Raw genomic sequence first — 18248 nt, 5'->3', positions numbered from 1 at the left:
ATGTAACAGAGCCAGGAGGCCACTTCTGAGGAACGTGGGGTTTTACCTATATACCTAACCCCACTAATATCCAATTCTAACCCTAACTGTTATCCCGACTCCTGAAATCCTATCCTTATACTTCAGTGCTATTTTAGTAAACTTCACCCTAATTATTGTGAACATTTTAAATTATTGATAACCATATTTGGCGCGTGTAAAACTAAATCATTAAATAGATCCTGGGCACATACTTCAGTGTCACAAAAAATGAATTTAATCCCAGTTATTATGAACATTTTAAATCATTAATACCATATTTGGCTAGGGTACAACTAAAGCTACTGGTTTCCCAGACGCTAATGAATATAAACAAAGAAACAAAAGTGCAAAATGAAACAGAGCCAGGAGGCTATTTCTGAGGAACGTGGGATTTTACTTTTATATATATGACTATATGTATACATAGCAAGCCATTGAAACTAAATACTTTGATATGGCATTGATTTTTGACATCTTATGCTGGGTACAGTTAATATTATACTACACCAAGGGACGGATAGCAACTGTCCTCAAAGGATATAGGGATAAATTGACCTAATTTGGCTGGAAAGGAAGGAAAAAAGCAGGGAGCTGATATCTAGCTAATGCTATGCTAATCGTTTTTAGCTATGATCTTATGCTGGGTACAGTTAATATTATACTACACCAAGGGGCGGATAGCAACTGTCCTCAAAGGATATAGGGATAAATTGACCTACGTCAATCTCCTCCAGGGCCTTTACTCTACAACACTGACAACCTGACAACCTCTACCTTGTCCGGGCAGATTTGGGGTAACCTAACGGTGCTAACAACCGGTCTGTTAACCTGTGCAAGGGGTAAGTATGCGGCCCTCCCAGGTCCGACTCTAGGACAGCACGTGGGATGTGGTGGTCCAGGGCGGCAGGACCTTAAACGTGGCCCAGTCTTCTATGGGGGTTAGCCTCACCACTGCAACAGACCATTTTGCACTACACACGTCGAATCCTTCTTTCCCCAAAAACTACAATTGGACTCCTTTACATTGCTACCCCTTCCAAATTTCATCCCCTAGCCCGGCTTAGGTGGCTAGGCCGTGGATGCACCGGGACCTAGGATCTTCTTTCCTTCTGATTTACCTCATCCCCTGACCCAACTTAGGTGGTCAGGCCGAGGATGCATCGGGACCTAGTTTTATACATCTCCCAATTCAGCTTAGGTGATTGGGCCGAAGATGTACCGGGACCTAGGACAGATTTCGATTTATTCTATAAGTCGGTTATTAATCCTGAACTTAACCTTACTGGAAAAGGATGATTCAAAACCTTTTTAAAATATAAAAGGAAGCCAAAAACGGACTCAATTAAAATGATGAACCTTTTTGGTAATTTGAAAACAAACGATAATATAAAACCTTTGGGAACTAGAATATTATCTTCTAAAAGATTGACCTTTGTTTTCAAATTCTTGATTTAATAGCAGGTCTAATTACAGAAATCTTTTTATAATAATAAAGAAAACATATGGAATACTAATAATAATAATAAAACCCCAGAAATGCATATAGATGCATTAATGTTACTTGATATAGATGGACACACCCCAAGGCTTGATCAACCTGGGCGGGGCCTTCCTTGGAAGAGGGTGTCTAGTGATAAATGGCCGAAACACCCAATGATTCCAAGGTCCACTACTGATGATGTGTCCTTAAATATTACCTTAAAAAATTAAAATACACAATAATGTCAAATTAAGGAGACAATAAAAAGATAATACAAAAAAAAAAAAAAAAAAAAAAAAAAAAAAAAAAACATAATAATAAATGATAAAGGATTGAAAAGAACATGGATTCTGACTAAGAAAAGTATTTAAACAATAGGTTAAGTGTGTAAATGAAGGGCACTATATAAATGGGGAGTGGCCAAAAGTGCTGTCTCAGGGTCTCCTGGGGGCGAGCTGGTCACTTCTCAAGGACAGAAGGAGGTGGACTGAGACGGGGAAGGGAAATGGGGACTGAGCATGACGTGCGGTGGCCCGTGCATTTCCAGTGGCCCTCCATCCAACCACCCAGTCGTCGGACGAAGTGGGGAGGGATCATTGCGTTTTCTCTCACAAACCCTAACCCTAACCCCTAACCCTAACCGAGGCCCAGACGGTTCTATATTCTGCCTAAAATCCACAAGGAACCTGAAAAGTGGACAGTTCCCCATGAAATCCCGCCAGGCAGACCCATTGTCTCCGACTGCGGTAGTGAGACCTACCAGACAGCTGAATTTATTGATTTTTATTTGAATCCGCTTTCTGTTAGGCATCCGTCCTATATTAAGGATAGTTATTATTTCATTGATTTGGTTAAATCCCTGACAATCCCAGCTGACTCTTTTCTTTTTAGTATTGATATTGATAGTCTATACACTAATATAGACATTGCAGCGGGGTTGCAGGCGGTAAGAGAGATCTTTCAGAAGTATCCTGATGCCAAGAGACCGGATAAAGAGATCTTAGAACTTTTGGAGATCAATCTTAGACGCAATGATTTTGAGTTTGATGGAGACTTTTATCTGCAGGTTAAAGGGACGGCAATGGGGAAGCGATTTGCGCCCGCTTATGCGAACATTTTTATGGCTAGGTGGGAGGCAGAGGCCTTGGAGAAGTGCCCAAGGAAGCCCCTCCATTATTTACGGTACCTCGACGACATATGGGGGGTGTGGACATATTCAAAACCTGATTTTGAGGAATTCATTAGGACTTTGAACGCACATGATTGGTCAATACAATGTAAATATGAATTGGATGATAAGAAAATTGATTTTTTGGACACTACGGTGTATAAAGGACGGAATTTCGAAGTGCATAATAAATTAGATATAAAAGTATTCTTTAAAAAGACTGATACACATGCATTGCTGTATAAATCTAGTTTCCACCCCCGTCATACGTATAGAGGTATTGTAAAAGCTCAACTCCTTCGATTTCATAGGATTTGCACGAGACAGGAAGACTTCCAGGAAGCAGTCAAGGAATTGTTTGTCGCTTTGAGAAAGAGAGGATACTCTCGTCAATTTTTAAGACAGTGCTTGAGATCCTTTTTGGACCGGAAAGAGGCACTGGAAGGGGATCGGATCCCACTTATAACCACATATTCGTTATTTAATGTTCAAATGCATAAAATGTTGAAGGAAAATTTTGATTCTCTAATGATAAACACAGGAGTTTTGCCAAATAGGACAGTAATTTCAGCGTACAGGAGGAATAAAAACTTAAAAGACTACTTGGTCAGAGCAAGGCTGACGAGTCAGCAATTTTTGAAGCCAACAGTGTTGTTCGGCACTTTCTGTTCCTTGACCTTTGTCAAAAACAGGGTCAAGAAGACAATTTTTCCTGTACGGCAGAGATTCACGCCACAATCCACAAATTGTGTATATTTGATCTTTTGTGTGAAATGTGGCATACAATATGTAGGAGAGACTAAGAATTCGATTTCGTTGAGGATGACACAACATCGTTATAATATTAAAAATCGTAGAGAAAGGCAAACTCCACTGGTGGAACACTTTATTGTTCATAGCTATAAGTCTCTGAGAGTTGCTGGTTTGGAAAGGAATGCCCTATGGACGGATTGGGAGAGAAAGAAGGTTGAAAGAAGATGGATTTATCGGTTGGATACTAAAGAACCAGATGGGTTAAACATTAGATTCCGGTAATTTGGATATTGGTAGGATAACGTTGATGGGGAGACGATGGTTAGTGGATTGGTATGACCGGGTTTGGTGTGATCGGGCGAGACTTTCTGTCTTACCGACCCCTGACCTGAACTCAGGCCCTAACCTTAACCATTCCACCTTGATTGGAACCCCTTCCCCAATCTGAGCCCTACCCATATCTTTCTATGACAGCCCAACCCTGACAACTGGCCCTAACCTTAACCCCACCCTTATATCTGGCCCTAACCCTAACCACACCCCCCACACCCAGCCCGAACCCTAACCATATCCCCCATACCCCATTTCACTCCCCGCCCCCCATACTAACCCTTATTGGGAAGATGGGAGGAGGACGGGGTTCAATGTTTACAATGGGTCATTGTAATCATACAAATTAATGGGGGAATTGCAACCCTTCATAATTTAATTTTGATAATTTGAATAATTTGGGGTATTATTGGATTTAAAATTTCATATTTGTAGTTCACGTGCAAGGGGCATGCAGAATTTGGGGGTCTAAAAATTTACAAGTAAAAAATTCATAGGTAATAACATTTGACATAAATTTTGGGATTAAAAATTATTATTAGACATTTCATGTTAAATTGGACTTTTAATATTGGGTTTAAAAATGATTTGGGCCTACATTAATTAAGTACATGCTGGGAATTATCATAATTCATGGAGTAAGCATTTTTAAAAACTAATGGGAAAGGGCTATTTAAATAAAACGGCAATTGGGATAAAAAAGACGAATGAAAAATCTAACTGGAGCAGAGGGTATAAAAGGAGCTGCTACACACAGAAAGGGCATTTCGCCTTGAGACACAGAAGGAGCAACATCACAGAGACTAGACAAACACACAGAAGTTTGTTTTGCTTGTTTTTTGTGCCATAGCCTGAAGAAGGCCCTTTTCAGGGCCGAAACGTCGCGGCGGCACATATTGCAATTTGCTTTTATTTAATTTAATTTGATTCACTTTATTTTTAATTCATAAATACAAAACTAATACGTAACAAAAGAACTAAAAAAAAATTTTATTTCATTTTATCTTATTTCCTTCATTACCATTCTTACTTTTTGATTACTTAGATACCAAAGGCGACATTATTACTATATAACAAAGGCGATACCACAATAATAAAAATCAACACATTTCATAAATTGCCAAAAACAACAAGACATTAAAAAGCCCATCGGGCTCGATGGCTTTTTTTGATGATGAGGATGGGTGGACGGTGGTCCGTCGCAGGAGGCGCCAGGGGCGTCCTGGGCGGTCCAACTTCCAGCAGCAACGGGTCACCTGGGGGATGGACCGTGCACGTCCTCCTGCCTTCGAAAGAGGGGGGAGGAGTCAGTCTTCATTCCCTAACCCTAAACAATTGGACACAACACATCCTGACCCTAACCACATACAATCTGAATACAAACAATTGGACATTATACAAAAATCAATAAAGACAAACACATAATTAGGACAAAACAATTAAAGGAGGAATTGGAGGACACAAACCAATTGGACATAATACAAAGGTCAATAAGACAAACACGTAATTAGGACAAAACAATAAAAGGAGGACGTGGAGGACACAAAACAAGTGGACAAAACACAAAAGTCAATAAAGACATACATATAATTAGGACAAGAAATTAAAAGGAGGATTTGGAGGATACAAAACAATTGGACATAACACTAAAAGCCAAAACGAGAAACACGTAATTGGGACAGAAAAATCAAAGGAGGATTTGGAGGACACAAAACAATTGGGTATCACACAAAAGGTCACAGAGGAGGACATAAAAAGGACAAAGGAAGGTGGGACAGGATGGTTACAAAGAAAGGAATAAAATCACAAAGTCACGTAAAAATCAAAGGAAAGGACGAATAAGAAGGGGGTGCCATAAATAACATAAGACAAATATTGGAAAGGAAATTTAAGAAGGGGGTGCCAATAAAACAATAAAAACAAAGAAAGCCAAAGAAAAGACAGGACAAAACAATAAGAATATTAAACAGAAAAATAATGAAACAGAAAACCCAAGAGTGGGAGGAGCCAGCACACTATAAAAGCCAAGAGAGGCACACAGACAACACACATAGACACACACGTTGGGCCAGCCTGAGGAAGGCCTAAACCGGCCGAAACGTCGCGACGGCCCAATGACACACAAGTACATGATTAAAACACAAAACACAAAATTATAATAATAACCTACCTACGGGTTGTTTTTGGAAACGGGACAAGGACATCATACCAGTCCGTTGGACGATCACAGCCTCTTGGGGCATGCTATGGGGGACCTTGACGCCCGGGATGGGAACAGGTATGGACAGTGCATTGGAGCCCGGCCCCCTTCGGGGACCGGACTCCCAACTTGATCTCCCCTAACGCTAACCCTAAAGTATAAAAGGCCCAGAGTGGCAAAACTAAACACAAGAGCGGGTGGGCCAGCCTGAAGAAGGCTAAGTTAAGCCGAAACGTCGCGATTGGCCCACCACAGTGCACTACACCCGCTTAGGGTAATTTTTTGAACAGGGGGCACCAACACCAGTCCCAGTGATGGCCCGTGCACTCAGGTTCCGGCATAGCCGGGCCTGCTCTTTCCCACACCCTAACCCTAATTCATGGAGTAAGCATTTTTAAAAACGAATGGGAAAGGGCTATTTAAATAGAAAGGCAATTTGGATAAAAAAGACGAATGAAAAATCTAACTGGAGCAGAGGGTATAAAAGGAGCTGACACACACAGAAAGGGCATTTCGCCTTGAGACACAGAAGGAGCAACATCACAGAGACTAGACAAACACACAGAAGTTTGTTTTGCTTGTTTTTTGTGCCATAGCCTGAAGAAGGCCCTTTTCAGGGCCGAAACGTCGCGGCGGCACATATTGAAATTTGATTTACTTTAATTTAATTTAATTCATTTTATTTTTTAATTCATAAATACAAAACTAATAAATAACAAAAGAACTAAAAAACTTTTATTTCATTTTATTTTATTTCCTTCATTACTACTCTTACTTTTTGATTACTTAGATACCAAAGGCGACATTATTACTATATAGCAAAGGCGATACCACAATAATAAAAATCAACACACAACAAAAACAAGACATTAAAAAGTCCATCGGCCTCGATGGCTTTTTTTGATGATGAGGATGGGTGGACGGTGGTCCGTCGCGGGAGGCGCCAGCGGCGTCCTGGGCGGTCCAACTTCCAGCAGCAACGGGTCACCTGGGGGATGGACCGTGCACATCCTCCTGCCTTCGAAAGAGGGGGGAGGAGTCAGTCTTCATTCCCTAACCCCTAACCCTGAGTTCAATCCTAAACCTAACCCCCTAACCCTATATTGGGATGACCCTCAACTCCAAACTCCACCCTCCCTCCCTCTCCCTCTCTCTCTCTCTCTCCCTCTCTCACTCTCTTACCCCTCGCTCTCCCTCGCTCTTTTCCCCCTCCCCCCCCTCCCCCATCTGGGGCTGATCACAGTGTAAGCCTCATGTCCAGGATGCTAACATAATCCCTTTTTCAGGGCACCAAGTTGGGGACATGGTTCCTTGAGCCGGGAGCAGGAATGGCCTGTGCATTGGTGCCCGATTGCCTTCGGCAATCGAGCCCCCATCTTACCTTCTCCTAACCAGGTGGGAACCAAATTCAACTTGAAAAAAACCTAAAAAAGGAAAAAGAAAATATACTTACCTGCAGAACTCAAATTAGAATCGCTTTGGGCCAGTCTGAAGAAGGCTTACTCCAGCCGAAACGTCGCGACGGCCCACAAACTTGCATTTCACCCTAGACAAAGGCAATTTTTTGAACACCGGGGCAGGGACTCCACCTCCCGGCAAGAACCCTCGGCCCCCATTGATGGACAGTGCCCGTCAGGCCTCCGATTGCTGTTGGCCTGTTTTCACCCAACCCCTAACCCTTTTATGAGCTCAACATTTATTAGTCTTGCAAATATAATTTTTGGGGGTTAAATAAATGGAAACTATATTTTTCTAATAATTCCTGGGCTCCTCCTGTTTTTCAACTCGGTCCATCACAGACCGGTAAATTAATAATAATAATAATAATAATGGATTGGATTTATATAGCGCTTTTCAAGGCACCCAAAGCGCTTTACAATACCACTATTCATTCACTCTCACATTCATACACTGGTGGAGGCAGGCTACAGTTGTAGCCACAGCTGCCCTGAGGCAGACTGACAGAAGCGAGGCTGCCATATCGCACCATCGGTCCCTCTGGCCAACACCAGTAGGCAAGTAGGGTAAAGTGTCTTGCCCAGGGACACAACGACCAGGACAGAGAGCCCAGGGATCGAACCGGCGACCTTCCGATTACAGATGCGATTCCCAACCCCCTGAGCCACGGTTGCCCCAAATTGAGAGCTTCAACCAGTAATGCCATTAATGGGAGCTTGTGCAACGTTAGTGGTAACTGCCTTTCATTTTGCAATACAAAACTCATATACATACCCATACACATTAACCCTTTAAAACCGGTCAGAGCGGGCACGCTCCGTTTTGCGCAACTACTTTTGAATCCCGGTAGCACTGCAACCACGTGAGCTAGTGCATACATTTTTTTTTGCAAATGAAACCAGAGGAGTTGTACTTACATCTTATGCCATCAGCCTGTCCTAGGTCCCGGTTTCCTTCCACGTATAGCTTTGCAAAAACTGCATAAAAAGCGCTTGCAGCAACAAAAACATAATATTCCAGAAACACGCTTTGCCGATCCGATCAGCTGTTCATAGCACTTCCTACATTGGAATAGACATCAGCGTGAACTATCACATGTCCGCCATGACCTGCCCGAAACCGGAAGTGATGTCATTTTCGCGGAAATGTTTTTTACCATCAGGGCCTCAAGGCCTATACTAGTCTTTTTAAAAGTTATGTTTGACTTCATGGCTTTCTGTGTCGTTTCTGGGATGCTTAGGACTCTTATTGCACTGCTGGAAATAGTTTATTTTGATGCATATGCTGCTTTTTTGCAAATTTGCAGTATAATATTTATTTAAATTTTTCCTACAGTGTATAAAAATTGGTGTATTTCAAAAATAAAACTATGAAGACACTTAAAATAAATTTCCTGTGGTGGGAAACTATTTTGTGCAACGTTTTTTGCATTTACAGTTCTGAGGGATAAGCCTCTTAAATTTCTCTAACTAGAAATATATGTTAAAAAAGCAAAAACGATTTTCAATTTTTTTGCAGTTTATTGCACTTTTTTGCAATTTATGTAATTACTATGCACTTAATGCATACATATTATTACAATTTAGGCTGTAATGGTTGTATTGATGTATAGCAACTTGAAATGCTCCCAAAAATGGCTCTACAACATGTAAAAATATAATATAAGCTCTGGCGGACTTGGTTCTATGGTAGGTCTTAAAGGGTTAAAAGAATGTATTAATGCAACTAGATGGGGAAACTTGAAAAAGAGGTCTTTTTTAGTGCTTGTTTGCTGCCAAGTGTCTATTTGCATCTTTTAATCAATCTGTGGGTGAGCTCCATGTTTCCTATGCAAAGCTTGTCAGCCAACACCCAACAAATTCAAATGACTCTTGCAACATGTTTCATATGAAGACAAACCATTTTATCACTCTTTACCAAATCAAAAACATCAAGTTATTATAACAGATTTGTCCATTTGATCCTGGACTTGACTTGGAAACAAACATTTTTGTGGTTTTGTTAGTTATTACTAACAAACACTAAATAGTCAGTGGTCAAAGGTAAAAATAATACACCACACCATAATTCTTCCACTTTGTTGACTCTTGAAAGAGACATATTTTAATTTAGCTGTTTTTAGCTTTAGTACTGAACTCCATTATAGTGGTGCATTCTTCATGTGTTCTTTCTCTTTTGCATACTGCCTGTTTTTAGTCTTCCTCTGAAACAACCATTTTATACAGGTTGGTGTGTAAATGAATCAGTTGTGGGGATTGAATGGAACTGAATGCTGCTTTGTTAGCCAACATGTTAGACGAATCTTACCAAATAGTCAGTAGACCAGATAATAACAGGAAAATTAGACCAAGAACCTTGGAAACAATGTCATTGCTTATAACAAAGCTGATGGGGAAACAAACTAATTTTTGAATGCTCCCTAGTATGAACAGAATTCATATTAGACAATTTCCAGCCCTAACTATAAACTTTGCCAATATAAGTCAAGTCCCTAACTGACTAACTGCTGCTAGACCATTTCCAATGCTCAGAGTGTCATTGGTAACCTGCCAGTGAAATGACCTTCATGCAGAAACAACTCAAGAGAGCATTTACAGCTGATATAATTTAACACTATCTGCTCTTTCAGGCCTTATCCAATTCCCTCACACATGTTTACACACTTCTTTGTCATTATTTGAAACGTTTAATATGAGCATCTGTTGAAAATTGTCAAGTGTCTGATTGCCAGAACTTTAGTTGATAAGTCTCCAGGTCCTGTCACAGCATCTAGGATTAAGGTCACTGAGCAGAAGTCAGTGGATGAAATGACAAAGACAGATTCTGAAAGAAGTGGCCATCTTTTAGCAGAAGTAGTCGGTAAATCTCTGCATATATATATATATATATATATATATATATATATATATATATATATATATATATATATACACACACACACACACACCCATCACTGACTGAAATGTCATGGTCCAGTCTTCCGGTTTTGAAACCTTTGTCAGAATCCTCTGCTGAATTGAAGATGGTGTTCGTGATGTTGCAGAAGGCTCTCAAATTAAGTGGACATGTGGACTACACATCAGAGTATAATGTCTTCCCTTCATGGTTCTCCCAGGTAACACATGGTCTGGGCCTGTATGCAATCCTAGACACATCCAGTTCAGGTTTACCGTAATACCACTTGTTTAGCAGCTGGTCCACTTGCTCCTGTTTTGTTATCCCATGAAGCTGTTCTTCTTCATCATCGCACTCCTCTCTGAATTTGCTGATGAAGACCGGGTGTGGAAGACGTAGAGAGTCCTCCCTGACGTCCTCAAAGAACTGCACCACACACTTTCGGGCGAAGTCTCGGGCATGTAGGACGCAGGTCTCGTCGAAGAGCTTCTGCTCCACGTCAAGATAGTTGCTCCAGTAGCGTGTCTGCAGGAAGGTGGCATGGTCGTCAAAACAGGGCTTGATGAGGCGTCCCAGTGCTCCCAGTACAATCAGGAACAAGAGGATGGACCAACCAATCGCCTAGACAGGATAAGAAAGCAAATCATGCAAAGCGAAGAAAACTGTCAGTAAGCAGAGCAGTGACTGTGACAAGGCCACAGAGAGCCAGTGCAGGTGCTTTAATGTTTAACCCTTTAGAGCCGGTCGGAGCGGGCACGCTCTGTTTTACGTAACTATTTTTAAATCCCGATAGCTCTGCAACCACGTAAGCTAGCGCAATAATTTTTTTTTGCATATGAAACCGGAGGAGTTGTACTTACATCTAATGCCACCAGCTTGTCCTAGGTCACAGTTTCCTTCCACGTATAGCTTTGAAAAAAACTGCATAAAAAGCACTTGCAGGAACAAAAACATAATATTCCAGAAACACGCTTTGCCGATCCGATCAGCTGTTCATAACACTTCCTACGTTGGAATAGACGTCAGCGCGAACTTTTGCATGTCCGCCATTACCTACCCGAAACTGGAAGTGACGTCATTTTCGCGGAAATGTAGTCTTTTTTACCATCAGGGCCTCAGGGCCTATACTGGTCTTTTTAAAAGTTATGTTTGACTTTATGATTTTCTGTGTCGTTTCTGGGATGCTTAGGACTCTTATTGCACTGCTGGAAATTGTTTATTTTGATGCATATGCTGCTTTTTTGCAAATTTGCAGTATAATATTTATTTAAATTTTTCCTACAGTGTATAAAAATTGGTGTATTTCAAAAATAAAACTATGAAGACACTCAAAATAAATTTCCTGTGGTAGGAAACTATTTTGTGCAACTTTTTTGTATTTACAGTTTTGAGGGATAAGCCTCTTAAATTTCTCTAACTAGAAATATATGTTAAAAAAGCAAAAACGATTTTCAATTTTTTTGTAGTTTATTGCACTTTTTTGCAATTTATGTAATTACTATGCACTTAATGAATACATATTATTAAAATCTGGGCTATAATTGTTGTATTGATGTATAGCAACTTGAAATGCTCCCAAAAATGGCACCACACCATGTAAAAATATCACTTGGTTCTATGGTAGGTCTTAAAGGGTTCATTTAGATCACATTAGATAAAACTTTATTAATCCCTCGGTTGGGTTCCCCTAATTTGTCGCTTATTGGTTGATGAGTCTTTGCTTTGAGCAAAAATGTTGTGAACGTGTTTTTTAGTATCAAAATTCAGAGGACAAAATGTGTCTTTTAAAGACTGTTACTAAGCTATGGTTGGTAAGTCAAAGAATAAGTTTCCTGAAAGGACTGTTATTTGTTTGCACAGAATAAGCTCTGCAGCTTTTCCAGCTCTCATTCTTAATGCTGCTGTTGAAAAAGTATTAAAAACAAAGTTCTATTGTTTTCATTAGAATTTTTGAATTTTTGTTTTTCATTAATTTAGCAGATTGTTTCGGGATTGCCGGTTATTGTAGCTTTAGTTTAGTCATTCATTTCATTATAAGTGTAAGTTTTTATTATCTGTTTTTGTTGTTAGATTTAAGTTCAGAGTACCGTAATTGTCGGGCTATAAGCCGCTACTTTTTGCACCAGCTTTGAACCCTGCGGCTTTTAGTCAGGTGCGGCTTTTCTATGGATTGTCCCTGATTTTTGTGATATCGTAAGACGATTTGTTTTGTTTGTTCCGCTGTTGTACGGCACTACGTTGCCTGGCGGAAGGGCATGTGATCAGACACACAAGGGGTTCAAGAGTGGTATGTTGGTCACGTGTCCATCTGCCAGGCAACATAGTGCTGTACAAGTAGCGCGAAAAACAAACTTCAAAGTAGCGCTACGCGTTCAGCGGGAGGCGTGGATGACGAGCGGCAATAAACTTGCGAAAAGCAAGTTATGCCCAACTCCACCGGTGGAATCTGACAGCGTGGAAAAGTGTGAAAACATCCACGATCACCAACGGATTTGAAGGGCTGGACTGCTGCATGATGGAGAGGAGGACACCGCCACGGCCCTTCTGAGGGTGTTCGACTCTGACAACGAGGATTTCTTTGGTTTTGAAAGTGACAACGAAGGAAAGAAGCGGAGAGTGGATGACGAAGCCACCCTGAGCCTGTTTGTATCCGACACTGGAGAAGAGGACTTTGGTTTTAGTGCGCAGGAAGAAGAAAAAGATGGTGGTGAATGACTGACTTTTCTTCTTGTTAAAGCCGTGTCACTGCACCTGAGCCTAAAAGGTAGTCCGAATCTATTTTTCTGGTGTGCTGTAGGTTATTGTTATGTACTACATTTGTTACTCGTTTATGAAGCACAGTACATGTTTCCTACTTGTAATTATCGCTACTTGTACATATACCTAAAAAGTTATGCAAATATGTACCCGTAACTTGTTTTCCAAAATATTAATAAAAGGGGTGTGTCTCCAAACAGCCATCTCTTTCCTGACAATTCCCTTTGTGCATATTCTCTTACATATGATAAGTCAAAATTGAAACACCTGCGGTTTTTGGTCAGGTGCGGCTAATGTATGCACAAAACAGGATTTTCCCCTGATTTTAGCTTGTGCGGCTAATATTCAGGTGCGCTTTGTAGTCCGGGAAATACGGTAGATATTACAAAACAAACATTAAAACTTTAGGTGCACATGGGATGTCTAAATAATGAGTTCATTGCATTCACTATGTTTTCACAAGCTTTTAACATTGTCTAAGCTATTTCCTGTCTCCCTTCTCTCACCCCAACCGGTCGCAGCAGATGGCCCTGCCCCTCCCTGAGCCTGGTTCTGCTGGAGGTCTCTTCCTGTTAAAAGGAAGTTTTTCCTTCCCACTGTCACCAAATATGACAAACTGCTCATAGGGGGTCATATGATTGTTGAGTTTTTCTCTGTATGTATTGTTGTAGGGTCTACCTTACAATATAAAGCACCTTGAGGCACCTGTAGTTGTGATTTGGCGCTGTATAAATAAATTGAATTGACAATTTCCTGTATACATTTTTGTTAACTGTTCCTGCACACCCTGACAGGTTACCGTTCCCTCACACAGCCAGCAGAATGAAATAAGCAGTCTTTCACACCTATGGCCAATTTAGAATTGCCAGTTAACTCAACAAACATGTCTTTGGTGACCCGGGAGGAACCCACACAGGTGCTCAACATAGAAGGGCTCTGGCTGAGTTATTCAGGTTCATATCTAAGCCCTTCTTGCTGTTGGGTAACACTTCACTGCTGACAGGGCTCGTGTCAGAGCTAATGTGATGTGAGTGTTGCAGATGTCTGTTATTTGTTACAGATCTAATATTCTTGCCATTGATCCAATAAATCAAGCTTTTACAGTATTTTATTGTTAAAGGCCTCCTTTTTCAGCGATAATAGACACCCTGGGTTTGTAATTTTTTGAAGTAAATAATACATTTCCTATGTAAAAAGTCGAGATTCTAATTGCTTTATTGGTTGACACTCGGTCAGATCAATCCATCTTTCTGTAAAATCCTTCACAGACTAATAGGAGGTCGGTTTTAAATAATAGCAAATGTTCATTGAAAAATAATAATTCCCGTGTGCCCCAGGGAGAAGGGACTGTTTATGTGGCTGAGAACTTACCTGTGAATGGCAGCGAACATAACGAGAAACCGCTTTACGGAAAGAACTATTCCTGAAGATAACGTCCTCCTTACAGGGTACTTTGGCCATGATCTTCAGAACATCCAGACCTGTGTTATTAGGCATACCTGTCAAAAAAAACTTTATATCATCCAAAACTGTTGTGAGACTAAAAAGATGGTATTTAACAGAAGGATAGTTTAGCATGTGTTTACCTGAGAAGAGTGCAGGGTCTACACTCACACTGAAAGCACAGATAAAGATCTTTCCATCTAGCAAAGTGACCAGGATCCACACCATTGGTGCCAGCAGGGCCCTCTGGATCATGGCTGAGAACAAGTACCTGCAAAACAAAATAGGAAAAGATGTGAACAGTGTCCATTTCTTTGGTGTGTAATACAAAAGGATCTGGATTTGGGACTTGCATCTACAAGGTCACATTAATGCTGAAATAAATAAATAATAAATTATGGAACTATGGAATAAATCCCATAGTAAAAAAAAAAAAGTCTAGTTGATAAACTGCTCTGCCTGCACTCTAGACCTATCAAAAGAAGAGGTGATGCAGCACACTACAGATTTCACTGAGCTTAATTAGTACTAATCAGTACTTTCATTTCATTTCATTTACTGTGCAGTTACATATAATAGCAACAGCAGCCTGTCTGTGTGCTTCTGTTAGATAGCAAATTCTTGACTTACTTGACAACAGCAGGATTTTTGGATCTGTTCCCAATGGGTCTCATCCACTCGTCCATCATGACACCTGTATGCCGGTTGACAAGGATTCCCAGGAAGAACAGTATAATAGGCGGGACTATCATCACTCCCAGAGAGTAAAGTTTGTTGTACTGAGGGAGGCACGGGCAGTTAAAGTCAAAGCTGGTGTAAAGCTTGACACTAACCAGGGCGAGGATGATACAAATTCCATTGGAGATGGACTCGGAGTTGGACTGGAAGTACTGCAAGACTAACTTCAGGCGCTCCATAACTTAAATAAATTGTAGGTTTGTTCAAGGTTGATGTAAAAACAGCAATATCAGCCAACTGCTGCTTTTTTAAAAGGCTACAGGCAGGAATAGAAATTGAACACCTCAGGCAGGAATGAACTAAACCGTGCTTAGTCTGCCAGGAAACAAGAAGAAATTTCCAGTGATAATTTAAAGCCCTACAAAATATTTTATATTCTGTAAAAAACAAAACACTTAGCAGTTCACTTACCTCACAATATGTCAGTGCTTTTAAAGAAAAGGCATAAATCTATAGTTTGAGCAGTCTGAGTATTAACCACTCAAGCTTTAGTGAAGCTGTAGTGAAAGGGAGCCTGGCAGTGAACCAGGGAGAGGCTGAGACCACGTGATACTGGGTTGCCTGAGCGGGTAACAAAGCTGTGTGGACACACCCTGCTATACTCTTAAAGCAGCACTCACAATTGTCAACGGTGAACAGAGAAATAAAAGAAGCCACAGCTTCTTTTATTCCAGGTCTAAAACTGGATTTCAAAGCATGGCAGTGCACATTACATGATCCATAATATTGTGGTCTAATGTACACTGTAAAAACAGTCTGTCATTCTACAGAATTTTCCTGTTACTTTTGTAAATAGATGAAATATCGTTACAATTACAAAAGAGGCTGTAAAATTAACATGTCTAATGGAAAATAACTGTACCTGTGAATATACATGACTTTTGACCTTTTTCGGCCGTCAGCAGTTTAAATTAACAGTTGGATGTATATGTTAATAAGTATAAGAGACATGGTCCTAAATAGAACTTAAGGAATTAAAAAAAGGTGATACCTGTCCTACAGCAGTAGCTAGAATGTGGATTTGATTCCAAATGTGCTTTTATATGTTGTAATATACAAGTCAAGAAGGAGGCAAATTGTGGCTAGTTTTTTTGTTTGTTTGTTTGTATGTTTGTTTGTTTATTTATTTTTTGATTTTTCAGTATTCAAGCAGGCAGCTTGAATTGTACTTGGTGGAGGAGAGGCTAAATCTGAATTAGTCAGTATAAAGCACCTTGAGGCAACTGTTGTGAATGTTGGTGCTATATAAATAAAACAGAATTGAGTTAAATCGGAAAGTTCAGAATAGCCCAAGGATGAGACAAATGTCTAAGTGGTCAGACAGACTGTAAATAGTGTTGGTGACACTGATAAATGCAGCCAGAAACTGAATTATTTTGCCTGTCAGTCTGAGGGTTGTGGAAGAATATATAGATAGCTGAAATTTCCTCCAGCTTAAATAGTCAACTGGTAAGTCTGAGGATGACCAACATGTGAGTTCATCAGAATGTCTGGTTGAGAGAGAGAGAGAGAGAGAGAGAGAGAGAGAGAGAGGGAGATAGATAGATAGATAGATAGATAGATAGATAGATAGATAGATAGATAGATAGATAGATAGATAGATAGATAGATAGATAGATAGATAGATAGGGTGAATCAACACAGAGTGCCAGTGGTGGACCTGTCAATTCTGGTACTCTATGGCAAAGACCTGTTGGTCTCCATAGTGGTGGGCAGTGAGAATAGGGCCTACTGAAGGATGTTAGACCATTAGACCCCCTCCTTTAAGTCTGTTTCTGATTCTTTGGTCATTGTTTGGATACCAGGTTTTGTCCTTTATTGCTCCTTTTAAGACATTTGAACTCGCAAATAGGCCTAATTCCTCAAGGTGTCCCTTCACTTCTCAAGTGCTCTCACTAGCATCATCTACAGTGGGGCAAAAAAGTATTTAGTCAGCCACTGATTGTGCAAGTTCCCCCACCTAAAATGATGACAGAGGTCAGTAATTTGCACCAGAGGTACACTTCAACTGTGAGAGACAGAATGTGAAAAAAAAATCCATGAATCCACATGGTAGGATTTGTAAAGAATTTATTCGTAAATCAGGGTGGAAAATAAGTATTTGGTCAATAACAAAAATATAACTCAATACTTTGTAACATAACCTTTGTTGGCAATAACAGAGGTCAAACGTTTACTATAGGTCTTTACCAGGTTTGCACACACAGTAGCTGGTATTTTGGCCCATTCCTCCATGCAGATCTTCTCGAGAGCAGTGATGTTTTGGGGCTGTCGTCGAGCAACACGGACTTTCAACTCCCGCCACAGATTTTCTATGGGGTTGAGGTCTGGAGACTGGCTAGGCCACTCCAGGACTTTCAAATGCTTCTTACGGAGCCACTCCTTTGTTGCCCGGGCGGTGTGTTTTGGATCATTGTCATGTTGGAAGACCCAGCCTCGTTTCATCTTCAAAGTTCTCACTGATGGAAGGAGGTTTTGGCTCAAAATCTCACGATACATGGCCCCATTCATTCTGTCCTTAACACGGATCAGTCGTCCTGTCCCCTTGGCAGAAAAACAGCCCCATAGCATGATGTTTCCACCCCCATGCTTCACAGTAGGTATGGTGTTCTTGGGATGCAACTCAGTATTCTTCTTCCTCCAAACACGACGAGTTGAGTTTATACCAAAAAGTTCTACTTTGGTTTCATCTGACCACATGACATTCTCCCAATCCTCTGCTGTATCATCCATGTGCTCTCTGGCAAACTTCAGACGGGCCTGGACATGCACTGGCTTCAGCAGCGGAACACGTCTGGCACTGCGGGATTTGATTCCCTGCCGTTGTAGTGTGTTACTGATGGTGACCTTTGTTACTTTGGTCCCAGCTCTCTGCAGGTCATTCACCAGGTCCCCCCGTGTGGTTCTGGGATCTTTGCTCACCGTTCTCATGATCAGTTTGACCCCACGGGATGAGATCTTGCGTGGAGCCCCAGATCGAGGGAGATTATCAGTGGTCTTGTATG

The 18248-nt window shown here is 40.8% G+C and overlaps 1 protein-coding gene across 2 annotated transcripts; it reads right to left on the bottom strand.

Moving 5' to 3' along the window:
• Positions 1-9480: 9480 nt before the first annotated feature.
• On the bottom strand, positions 9481-16087 carry calhm3 (calcium homeostasis modulator 3). Of its 2 annotated transcripts, XM_026190791.2 has the most exons (4): positions 15136-16087; positions 14649-14776; positions 14434-14561; positions 9481-10926 (listed from the first exon to the last, which is right to left on the bottom strand). In XM_026190791.2, the coding sequence occupies exons 1-4, from the start codon at positions 15420-15422 to the stop codon at positions 10483-10485; spliced, it is 987 nt and encodes a 328-aa protein (XP_026046576.1). In that variant the 5' UTR covers positions 15423-16087; the 3' UTR covers positions 9481-10482. The 2 variants fall into 2 exon arrangements, with proteins under 2 accessions (XP_026046576.1, XP_080144254.1); XM_080288128.1 differs by having other exon boundaries at positions 14434-14776.
• Positions 16088-18248: the final 2161 nt, after the last annotated feature.

This window comes from Astatotilapia calliptera, chromosome 13 (assembly GCF_964374335.1).
Source record: "Astatotilapia calliptera chromosome 13, fAstCal68.1, whole genome shotgun sequence".
NCBI lineage: Eukaryota > Metazoa > Chordata > Actinopteri > Cichliformes > Cichlidae > Astatotilapia > Astatotilapia calliptera.
This window is presented reverse-complemented; position numbering and strand designations above follow the sequence as displayed.

Coding starts and splice junctions, on each gene's coding strand:
- calhm3 (XM_080288128.1), bottom strand. CDS start 15,422: ATGGAGCGCCTGAAGTTAGTCTTGCAGTACTTCCAGTCCAACTCCGAG. Junction 14,777..15,135: donor AAAAATCCTGCTGTTGTCAA/GTAAGTCAAGAA, acceptor TTTGTTTTGCAG/GTACTTGTTCTCAGCCATGA. Junction 10,927..14,433: donor ATGTTCGCTGCCATTCACAG/GTAAGTTCTCAG, acceptor TATCCTGTCTAG/GCGATTGGTTGGTCCATCCT.